The 12621-nt window shown below is 41.4% G+C and overlaps 1 protein-coding gene across 10 annotated transcripts in view; it reads right to left on the bottom strand.

Moving 5' to 3' along the window:
• LOC146503363 (muscleblind-like protein 1) overlaps nt 1–12621 on the bottom strand; it is a 73127-nt gene that overhangs the window by 48325 nt on the left and 12181 nt on the right. For all 10 annotated transcript variants that reach the window (XM_085184538.1, XM_085184537.1, XM_085184545.1 and 7 more), the window contains one exon: nt 295–1303. In XM_085184538.1, the coding sequence (XP_085040664.1) occupies nt 295–468 (174 nt within the window). In that variant the 5' untranslated portion in view covers nt 469–1303. The remainder of the gene's footprint in view (nt 1–294; nt 1304–12621) is intronic.

Genomic DNA, 12621 nt, shown 5'->3' with positions numbered 1-12621 from the left:
ATGTTAATGCGATTATGGCCTCATCTCAGCTTACCCTGACACACAAACATACTTTTAAAAGTATTTATACAGATCTATATGCATTCTATTGCCAAAGTATAACCAAATGTAGTCATGAGAAGCACAGCAATAAAATAATATTTTATGTCGACTTTGTAGTCGAGTTAAACAAACTGATCAATTCTCAGACCACCCTTGTCAGCAGCGTAAGCTCAAAAATAAAAATAAAAACTCCACAAAAACAAAAAAACAAGGCAGTGCTGATTGAACATGACAGGTGTTTGTCATACTCACCTTGAGAGAGTCAAAACAGGCAATGACTCTGCCATTTTCCACTTGACAGCTCTTGGCGGGGTGGGCGAACTTGCACTCACTGTCTGGTCGTGAACAAGTTCCTCTCTGGAATTCCCGACAAACCTCCAGTGTCAGCCACTTTGTGTCCCGGATCGGTGTCACATTCACCGCCATTTTAAACCAGGAAGGAGGGGTCGATTAAGAGTAATAGATATCCAGCAAATGCAGTTATGTCTATTTCTGTATGTTTCTAATAACACTGAGGCAAATGATGAGAAAGTACAGATAAAGGACATGGGAAAAAAGGCAGACTTTACAGGTTTTCTCCCCAGGGTTTGACTCTGAATTTAAGCCTAAGAGGCCTTGCTGTCGTCTACCACCTGTGGCCCATCCTAAGAGTTTGTTTGGGGCTCCTTCAGCACCTGTCACCCAGGGCTTAGGCTGCTGACGGCCAGAGAGACCTGCTTTGTAATCGCTCTCTTTCAAACACCCACACCATGCACACCAGTTCTCCCTGTGCCTTGCTTGCTCCTCAGCTGAACTGTCAGGTGAGATGAATGGCAAAACGCATTATCGATCGAGTTGGCCCATGATGAAAAGATGCATGGCTGGAGGAGAGAAGAAAGCAGGAGAGGAGGAGGGGGAGAGGGGCCGGTGGAGGGGAGAGCAAAGAGACAATCTTCTTCTGCTAAAACGAGCCGATAAAAACGCTGTGTCTTCAGTATCGGCCTCTGTCTGCGGAGAAAGGTGGCGTGTTTGACTTCCACAGAGGAGGGCTGAGTAGCATGGGTGGAGAGAGGTCTGGCTGGCAGACAGAGGAAGAGATGGAGGGGAGGAGGGAGGTGTCAGTAATGTGGAGACAGCCTCAGCGGACGAGGCTGGCAATCATGGCAGTCCTGGTGCTCGTGGTGTGGCTGGCAGCTCCAGCAGACGTGGACAGGCGCAGAGGCACAGGCGGCTTCGGCGGAGCCAAACGGCCACAGGGGTCAGCGAATGAAGGCACTTCTCTCTGTGGAGAAGGAGGGAAGAGTATCAGGGTAACAGCGCTTATTGCACATACATGCTCACAAACACAAGGCTAATACTCTTCCTCTCAAACACACACAATTGGATTCAGACACAAAGCCTCATTTGAACTTGCCTCCCATCCATTTTGTCGCGCACGCTCTCCCACAGTAGCTCTCGCAGACACTACCAGGCTCTCAGCTGGAAAATCAAACACCACGTTGCTAACAGGAAAGCTCAGCAAAGCTCAAGCATTCAGGCACAGACAATTTATTTCAAAAGTCGACCATGAAGAAGAGAGACGGGGGAGACAGGAAGTGGAAGAGGGACAATTATGTTATGCATCTTCGGCTGCATCGGTATTAATTAACATTTAGAATTAGCGCCGTAAACAAACAGAAAATAATGAATGACAAGTGAACGATAACAAGATAATACAAAGAAGAAAAAGAAACACAATAAACAAAAATCAAGTAACTATACTCCAAAATACTGCAGCCAGTACTTACACGCAGCTAATGGCGAGCACTCAAGTATCAAAGTATTGATTCGTGATTTAACAATCGGCCCATCCCCAGTAAGATTAAAAGTAGCCTATCAGCAAGCTAGACGGTCCCAGCGTCACTGCTGGAAGGTTGCCGGGTAGGACAAACAAGGCAATGACTTGATAAAGGTCGCTACAGAAGAGGGAAATATGTGCTTCTTTGTTTTACTTTTGTTAGACTCATGTCTGTGTGATATTTAAAGCATTTCATCTGAGAAAAAGTGGTTGCTGAAAGAACATGACTGTCCCTCAAATCTCCAACAGCTTACAGGAAGTGCCCAAAAACCTACATCCCACCAGTGATTACATCACTTCTAGGTCTCCCACACTTTAAGAGATAAAATGTGTCTGTGACAGTGCTATCATGAAACAGTGGTATGATGTTTATATAAAGCATCCAACTCGATAGGAGTCCTCTGGTAACTTCAAAATGACCTTATTTAGAGTGACCTCTCAGTCAATCTCACCGTGGCCTGTGATTCACACAGAGGCTCTATTCCTAATGTATTCCTGGTATTAGGTAACGCCTCTTTAACTCCAAAGCATGGTATAGTTTCAGTGGGGTTAAATTAGCATTTAAAGTGTGTCGAGGAAGAAAACTAAGTCAGAAAAAACAAGCAAATCAACTCACCAAAGTCTGTGTGGATAGATATTAAGTCTTAAACATGACTTTAAAACTTACTCTCAGGTGGTTGTATTAAATCAAAGCATTTATCTCACTGGGCTGTCACAAAAAACCCTTAATGATGCCAGATATTTAACAGTAGAGGAGCATCAAGGAACAACTTTTTTCTGATTTTTAATCAGTAGCAATGTGGCCAAGAGTTAAAAATGACAGTTTGAAGAAAAATGAAGAGGTACATGACTTAGGAAGGGAAAAGTATAATAAAATGAAAGTACTTGGTCAAGCATTGATTGCTCCTATTTGGGCCAGTCACTTCGTGAACTACTTTTTCAGCCCAAAGCTGATATTTTGGGCAAGTGGCAGCAGAGTGAATAGAGAGATGACTACTGCTTGCCAAAATTAGTGTTCTAACATCACCCACTCTTTCTTCCTGACCTTTCTGGTATCAACATATATTCAAACATTGTTTTTTTTATGCTGAAATCTTTAAGACACACATGTCAAGATGTGAGTCAGCACTTCCTGTATGCAGACAGAAGTACAGGAAGTACAAATTAAGCATCAACAACTAACAAGTCAGGAAAACCACCGGTTACATTCAGGAACAGGAAGCCGTGCACCGAAAAAAGAAAAACAATTCTTTGGACAGATGAAATCAAGATTAACTGTTAACAGAGCGATGGGAGAAGACAAGCACAGAGATGGAGAGAAACGGTTTATGACCTGAAGCATACTGTAACATCTGTCAAACACAGTGGAGGCACTGTTATGGATGCTAGTGGAATCGAGTCACTAGTGTTTATAGATCATGTAATTGCTGATAAAAGCAGCAGGATGAACAGTGAAGTGTACAGCGATATACTCTCTGCTCAGATTCAGCGAAATGCTGCAAAACTAGTCAGATAGTGCTTCACAGTGCAAATGGATAGTGTTGGGAAGGTTACTTTTAAAATGTATTCCATTACAGAATACAGAATACATGCCCCAAAATGTATTCTGTAACATATTCCGTTACGTTACTCAATGAGAGTAACGTATTCTGAATACTTTGGATTACTTAATATATTATCATGCTGTTTACAACTACATGAATGTACTATTGCTGTGATTTATTACTGTTACTGAAGGTCCGCGGCTCCGAACCGTAGTAAAGGGACCTCTGGCTAATACGGTGGGTTCTGTGTCGGGCTCGTAGCCGAAAACTAGCTTTACTTTGTTGTCTGGGTCAACTTTGCTAGCGAGAGACAGAGAGAGGCGTTGAAAGGCTGCTCAAGCGGAACTTATTGTTTTTGGAGGAAAACACGAACACGGTGTACAGTCGAGTCTTAATAGCTTACTTACAGCTGGGCTCGTCAGGCACTCTTCTTGGCTGCAGTGGTTATTATTATATTTACATGCTTCCAGCTCCCGTTTTTGCTCGATGACAGCTCGTACTTTTCCTTTTTCTCCCTCCCTCGCTCACAGACACATAACGGGTATGGCAGTCCATTCTCCCTGCAGCACGGACTACACTGCCTATGATGCTACATTCTTTAGAGCTATACCTGTAGCATTCTGCCTATTAGCTGAGCACAACAACAACAGGCGCTCTCTCACCCAGGAAACACGCAGAGAGAGAGCGTCATCCTGTAACCATGGCAACCGTAACGCTGCCGCCTGGAACAACAGAACGTAGCTGTCAAACAAAACCCAAACAGTCCTGACCCGCCACAATATGAAACAGGGAAGTACCGCCGTGTAATCCATTTATTTCAACAAAGTAACTGTATTCTAAATACCACCTTTTTAAACGGTAACTGTAACGGAATACAGTTACTCATATTTTGTATTTTAAATACGTAACGGCGGTACATGTATTCCGCTACTCCCCAACACTGCAAATGGATAACCCTTAACTAGAGTTTCCCAAGAAACCCAAGAGTTTCTTAAGGCAAAGACATGATATATTCCTTGGTGTTCTAATCAGTCACCTGATTTCAGTACATCAGAGCACGTTTTTCAATTATTAAAAGTAAAACTAAATGCAGAAACCCACAAGCAAGCAGCATCTGAAGGTGGGTGCAGTAAAGGCCTGCAAAGCATCTCCATAGAGGAAACACAGCAATTACTGATGTCCATTTGTTCAAGACTGGACATTCATTGACAGCAACGGATTTTCTTTGAAATGATATAAAATGATGTCCGCCCAGTTACTTTTGATCATCTAAATGTGTGATATAAATGTATAAAATGGCTCTAATTCTTAAACATTTATTGCAAAACTTTTGTTAAACCCCTTAAATTAAAACAGAAAGTCTGCACTTCCGTCACATCTTGACTGCTTGATTTAAAATTCAAAGCATCACGAGGTCAAGCAAAGGCTTGAAAGAGAATTCGTAACGACTTTGGAAAAGAGAACCAGAAAATCGAAGGACCCAAAACTAAATTGTACTTAATGACTTGGCAGCAAATGTCGTGGGTACGTTGTAGCTGCTGGAGCTGAAACGAAGATGAACTAGAAAAAGCACATCCATGATACTTTAACTTGTTGTTTGTCTTTGTTTGTTTGTTTGTTGTTTTGCAGGCTATATAAATGTGGACATCTGAAAAAGATTACCTCATTACCACCGTTGTAATTTTAAAACGCTGAATCTAAACATATAAAATAGAATAAAATGCTTGTCACACTGAGATTAGCTGCTCATCCTGTAGATTTATATTTCCCTTCCCGCTGTGGAGATGATCCAGTGTACCTCAAGTCTTTATTAAGGCATTCGGCATCTGTGACTGAATTAAAATTAATTAATGATAATCCTGAAGTCTGGCAATACAGCAATGCTGAAACTGATGGTAAACCTTAAATTTATTGTACTGATGTATGCATTCACGCTATTTATTTATAGCACACTCTCTAAACCTGTCATGGTCCCTGTGCCTCACCCTGTGTTTTTGTTGTTTTGGCTCTTTCTCTCCCTCTCTCCTCCCGGGGCGGTGCTCATTATGGGCTCCCGCCCCTGGCCCACGCACCTGCTATCTCCACACCTGCTGCCTATCTTCGCAATCCCGAGCCCTACTTAAGATGGCAGCACGGTGCTACTCGTCGCTGGATCGTTGAGCAATCAGCGTCAGTCCCCCTGCAGTCAGAAAAATAGAATCTGTGAGTTTCTTTCTGTCAGTCTGCTTCTAACCGGAGTTTCTGTGTACAGATCTTTCCCAGACTATCTTTCCCTATTAACAAATGTATATCTTGAAACTGAAGGCAGTGACAAACAACTGTACATAATGAGTCAGTAGCCATATTTAAATCCATAGCCTCAGCTCCAAACCTTTGACCAATCAGTTCACTGAAGGTTGATATGCATGGTATTGTACAGAGCAGCTATCTCCACTTCCATTTGCTGTACTGCACCTTTTGGATATCTTGTTTTACTGTTAAATATTACAACTAAGCACACCTTATTTGTTGGAGGAAAAAAACTGTATAGTTGTCCTCAACTGAGCAATGTGTGTTAAAGAGATTGACAGTCTGTCTTCAAATGAATTGGTTCAAAGCTGATTAGGCCCAACCATTCCTAATGTTGTGGTTTTTAAGGTAGTCGACCAGTGTAGTTTCTCATGATTTGTTTTTTTTTTTAAGAAAATAATTAGGCAAATTTACCAATTGGGTTCTTCTTCAAGCATCTCTCATGTACGGTGAATTAGAGATCCAAGAAGACTGTTTCAGTAGCTTAATAGTTAATAATAGTAATAATAATAGATAGAAAGTAAATAAATTCCCTGTCTTCCTTGCAAGGATCCCTGGTCTGCGCGTGAGTCCGTTTACACCCCGTAACAAAACCTATTAAACCTTGGTACTAACTAATGCAGATTCTAATAAAACAGCGTGATATCCATGGCTCACCCACGAGAATAACAAACTGTTGTATGTCTAAAACATATCATCACATCTACAAGTTATAGTAGGAAATGCACCGGTAATTAACATTTACACGATTTGTGTAATCATTTATTTCCTCGAACAGCTTCGAATTCTCCGAACTAAAGCCATTATCTTCTTTCCTCTTATTAAAGATGCACTAGTGCATCCGATGGTAAGCAGTGTGACAAAGTAGGCACCAAAGTACCTTTCCTTAGTATTTACAGAAGTCATCTGTCTCGTGTTATGGCTGCTTGCAGTTTGAACCATTGCAGAGCAAAACCTTCACTTTCATACAAAGCAGCATACGTTTCTCCGAAAACATGTATTATTGGTGCCTTTATAAGTGTCAGCTATCCCATGTGCTCTGATTATATTTGAACTGTGAGCCAAGTGGCTATGATGTCATATTTAAATTTGATTTGCCAGACTACAGGACAGTATTCTTCATAGGACAGTTCCTAAGCCTTGCAAACATTTCCATTGCAGAATCATACCCTATGAGTTAACCACCATAGCTGTGCAGCATTCCTACCAACGTTTTTAAGGGACACATAACATTTTTTTTTTCAAAATCCACATTAAAAATTCAAAGTTTCAACATTTTTTATTGTTTTTATTTATTAAAAGTAGTTTCAAAAGTGTAAATGTCTCACATGCACTATATTATGCTTATAATTGTTGTACTTTTCTGTAACCTAAGTAAACAATGTAACACAAAATAATGGAATCATAACTGAAGTGCATCAAAAACTATATTCCCAAGTGGGGGATGATCCTGCGTCTCCTGGTTAAAAGTCTTGTTTTATTTGGTCTAAGCACAAAGGACATGAGCATCAGAGCATAACCCCACAGTTCAGTTGCACTGAACTCTCGCATATGCTCATAGAAAAGGGAATATGCCTCATTTGCAAGGCTGCATGGATAAAAAGAAAGCAAACAGAGAATGTACATGGATTTGATTAGACAAACTTACCCTTGGGTCCTAAAGCAATGGCATGCTAGTTTTCTGTTAAGAGTTATGCTTTCTGCGGGTTCTGGAATATCCTAAATGAAACAGCTATGACAAAATAATATAGATGTAATGGGGCTCCGCGTTTACATGCATTATTAGTGCCAGTTCCACACGGGGGAGGGACTGAGACCTTAGTCGACTCTCACCTCAAAGCAGGATTAAAACTAAGAGGTAACAAATGTGAGAAATGACTCTGGCACAGAGGAAATATATAAATAAAGAAGTCATCAATAAGCATCTTACCACGTGTGAATAATGCATGTGGCCATTTCCCATAGCCTGAGGCTGAAAGATATTATTACACCATCAGATCAACTAGCCAAAGTACTGCACTCCAAAGTTGGAGTGCAGAAACCTGGGGATGTTACACTCCCACAAAACACCCCGATTTCTTCAAACCCCAAACAGACACATGCACCCCTACACACACACACACACACATAAAGTTCATTAAAAAGAATAAAATACTGGCTGAATATTCTGTCTCATTCCAGGCCAACCCCAGCTGTTGACACGTGGTCGGCACAAAGCAGACTGTAATGCCGAGTGTCACCAGGGTTCACGTATCTGCTCGTTTAAAGAGAGCCATCTGATCTCGTGTTAATCTGTCTGGTAAAACGGTGCCATTCATTTGGCCCAACTCTACATTATTTCATGCATATGACAACTGACCAGGAAAAACACACTGATTTAGCTTAGAGTGACACCCCTGCTGTGGAAGTACTACTACTACTCTTACACCTTTATAATATTGATTTGGCAACTAATTTGAACAAAAATAAGACTCAACAAAAATAATATCATGTTATGTCTGGGAGAAGCTGCATGTAGCACTCAAAATGGAGAAATCTGTGACCCCATGAGCGACTCAGCCTCTGGGGACAGCAGCCAATGTTTTTGTGGCTTTCTGTTATCCAAATATTTGAGTCAAGATTTCCATTTTTGTCCTCTGGTCATTGTTTCCACATCCAGATAAAGAACAAGAAGGTAATAAAAAGTTACAGCTCATGGTTTATGGACGCTATGTCCAATTTGCTTGCCAAATGCAGGTTTTATCTGCATGCAACCACAGCCTGCTCACACATGAAAAACTCAAGGTAGGCTACAAAAACCTGAAAATATTCATGTAGCAAAAAGACTAATTTGTTAAGTAGCTATTGGTAGTAGTAGAGACGTATCCACTATTAGCTAGAATTGAATGAAAAGATCACCAAATTTATTGTAAGTCATTCTGAGCTGCACACCAATATCAACTAGCAGTTGTGGCATTTCACATAAAAATGCAAATGTCACCCTGCAGGTGGCACCACTGAAAAAGTCAGCAGGGTTCATCCTCTGGGCACCACGAACGTCCACGTAAAATGTCATGAGACTTAAATCAGGAGTTGTTCAGGACGTCTGAGCCAAAATGGCAAGCCAGCCAATAAAACAGAAAGAAAGGCCAAACAGAAAAACAACACTGCCATTTGTAGCGTAGATATAACTAATTATACATTAGTTGCTCAGAATGATGTCAGTGCTATTTTTTATATAGTCGCATACCATAATATTAATTTGGACTGTTGAGCATAACACACATGAAACTGAGCTGTTAACTGAAGCAACATGCAGTCCTGCATCTGAGAGTAATGAACAGACAAAAAGAGGAAGAATGAGGAAGATTTTTGTGAACGCAGGCCAGAGATCTGAGTCATTTATTCACCTTGAATGACTTCCAGAAAAGGGGAAAAAAATAAAACCAAAGGTGAAGAAAAGAAAGCTAGAAAGCAGGTTCCTTCATGTTTGATTTCTTACGGATGATCTACCAAACACAGTTCACTGAGAAACAGAAGCTTGCTGGAAACTAAGAGAAAATAATATGCTTGAAAACAGAATTCCCCAAGAGAGTCACACGGTAAACTGTGATCTACTAAACTGCCTTCGGAGTTGCTGTCTAGCATTTGAAATGTCTTGTGTGTTCATGCAGTGAGTTGATGGTTCAGCCGCTCTTTAACTGTTACAAATTCAGCCATGAGTTCAGAATCTGTTTTTTATGCTCTTTCTCTCTGGAATTTGGGAATACAGCAGGTTAGAAACGGGGATTTTTATCTTCTGGCTCAAATTTAATTGTTCAGTAAGTTTGCACTGCGGGTATTAAGGAAGAAGTTGGTGGCGTAAGAGGCGAGGACTGGGAAAAAAGAGAAGGGGAAATTCAGTAATGTGAGAGGTTAAAGGGCGCTGACTGCAGCAGCAGCAAAAAGCAGATGCTGGACGCTTCGTATTACACCGCATCACCGGCTGACCAGGATATCATCTATAAACGACCTGAGCTGCCCTTTATACTGATAGGCACATCAGGGAGAGCCTGCGAGAGACAAATAGAGTAAAGAAGACCAAAGGTGGTGACAGGAAAAGGCTAGAAGCTGGAAAGCGATTGATGAGAGGCAAACAGGAGCAATTAGTACAAGTCTGTAAGAGACAGAGGTCGGTGTCTGCTAGTAAGACAGGAAAATCAAGGTGTGAACTGGCAGGTACGCAAGAGGAGGAATCAAAGGGGAAAGCAGGGAGGGGAAAAAGCAGAGTTTTAAAAAGCACGCCTGGCATTCTGCAACATTTCTCGTACCCTAATCTCCACCTGTTCTCCTTTTCTGTTTCTTTACACATGCATGCTTCAGTGTTTCACTTATTTTTCTCTCCCCAAGTCTTTATTCTTCAAACAAATCCGCTCGCCTTCTGCTAAGTTGCACTCGCAGTATCATGTGACATAAACAACTCTGTGAACGTGGCTAGTCTTTTAATAGTAGCTGTCCCCGTTTTATTCGCCCACTGTCTCAGCCCCCTCTATCTCTCCTTCTCCCTGTCTCTATACTCATTCCTTGTTCACACAACACCTTATGCTGCAGTACCACCAGTAATGTGCTGCAAGGTCACCATCGCCACGGCAACTAGATAAACCATGCTTAAAGCAAGGACAAAGTGGTTAATGGTGTCAGGTCCAGCCTCATATCATAGCAAAATAAGGGAAAGACACAGAGTTTTCAAATGACACTGTGACATCGGGAACGGCCACTGGGCTGTCCATTAATGAGGCTGCAGTGATTAGGAGCAGGGGTAGCGCAACGGCAGGAGACAACGCCTGTATATATGCATATAGCTTTGCCGCAGGAGTGTCAAGCATAAGGTCCGGGGGCCAGAATCGGCCCGGCAAAGACTCCAATAAGGACCATTGGATGTGAAGGACATAGATTTTGGACTGGTAACTGCAACTTTTTGATATAAAAGTTTTAGACAAAGTTATTAACTTACAGATTTGGGGGCGATCGTGGCTCAAGAGTTGGGAGTTCGCCTTGTAATCGGAAGGTTGCCGGTTGGACAGTCTCGGTCGTTGTGTCCTTGGGCAAAACACTTCACCCATTGCCTACTGGTGGTGGTCAGAGGGCCCAGTGGCGCCAGTGTCCGGCAGCCTCGCCTCTGTCAGTGCGCCCCGGGGTGGCTGTGGCTACAATATAGCTGCCATCACCAGTGTGTGAATGGGTGGATGACTGGATATGTGAAGCGCTTTGGGGTCCTTAGGGACTAGTAAAGCGCTGTATAAATACAGGCCATTTACCAATTAACTTACAGATTTCTGTCATTTTACTTCTTACGATACATGTTGACAGAGTTCTTTAATTTAATACAACAGCATTTCAACATCCATACATTCTCTTCCGCTTATCCTTTTTAGGGAGCCTATCCCAGCTACCATATGGCAAGAGGCAGTGTACACCCTGGACAAGCTGCCAGTTTGTCATAAGGCTAACAACCACTCGCACTCAGATTCCCACCTCACATTCACACCTAATTTGGAATGACCACTAACTGCATGTCTGTGGGAGGAGGCCATAGATTCCGGAAAGAACCCAAACAAACACAGGGAGAACATGCAAACTCCACACAGAAAGGCCAGGTGGTGGAATCGAACTCAGGACCTTCTTGCAGTGAGGCAACACTGGTCTGGTCTTTAAACCACACATCTATTCAAGTAGTTTCAAAAGTTGTTTTTGGTTATTTTCTGGCCCAGAATGGTGCATACTATTTAACCACGCTCCATTTTGCGTAACTATTTTTAAATTCCGGTAGCACTGCAACCACGTAAGCTAGCGCAATAATTTTTTTTGCATATGAAACCGGAGGAGTTGTACTTACATCTTATGCCATCAGCTTGTCCTCGGTCACAGTTTCCTTCCACATATAACTTTGCAAAAACTGCATAAAAAGCGCTTGCAGCAACAAAAACATAATATTCCAGAAACACGCTTTGCCGATCCGATCAGCTGTTCATAACACTTCCTACGTCCATCAGCGTGAACTATCGCATGTCCGCCATGACCTGCCCGAAACCAGAAGTGACGTCATTTTGCGGAAATGTAGTTTTTTACCATCAGGGCCTCATGAGCCTATACTGGTGTTTTTAAAAGTTATCTTTGACTTTATGACTTTCTGTGTCGTTTCTGGGATGCTTAGGACTCATATTGCACTGCTGGAAATAGTTTATTTTGATGCATATGCTGCTTTTTTGCAAATTTGCACTATAATATTTATTTTCGTTTTTCCTGCAGTATATGAAAATTGGTGTATTTCAAAAATAAAACTATGAAGACACTCAAAATAAATTTCCTGTGGTGGGAAACTAGTTTGTGCAACTTTTTTGTATTTACAGTTTTGAGGGATAAGCCTCTTAAATTTCTCTAACTAGAAATATATGTTAAAAAAACAAAAACGATTTTCAATTTTTTTGTAGTTTATTGCACTTTTTTGCAATTTATGTAATCACTATGCACTTAATGCAGACATATTATTAAAATTTGGGCTGTAATGGTTGTATTGATGTATATCAACTTGAAATGCTCCCAAAAATGGCTCCACAGCATGTAAACATATAATATAAGCTCTGGCGGGCTTAGTTCTATGGTAGGTCTTAAAGGGTTAAATACATTTTAATAATGGAAATAACAGATACACTGTGCTGCAAAATTGAAATTTAATGTGCTATGACTTAACACACTTGATTAATGGTGTCCTTTCTGACCTGTTTTGGAATATTGCATGAGGGATTTTGTTTTCTGAATACAAGTTGTATTGAAGGTTTACATGCAGTCCTAATTAGAGAGGAAACTAATTTCCTCGATACGAAAACATCAAATGTCACAGTGACAACGAAAAATGGATTGTTGCCTTCAGATGATCCGCAGTTCTGCAGCGAGAGTGCTGACAGGGAATAG

This window comes from Neolamprologus multifasciatus, chromosome 14 (genome assembly GCF_963576455.1).
Source record: "Neolamprologus multifasciatus chromosome 14, fNeoMul1.2, whole genome shotgun sequence".
In the NCBI taxonomy this organism is placed as follows: Eukaryota; Metazoa; Chordata; class Actinopteri; order Cichliformes; family Cichlidae; genus Neolamprologus; species Neolamprologus multifasciatus.
This window is presented reverse-complemented; position numbering and strand designations above follow the sequence as displayed.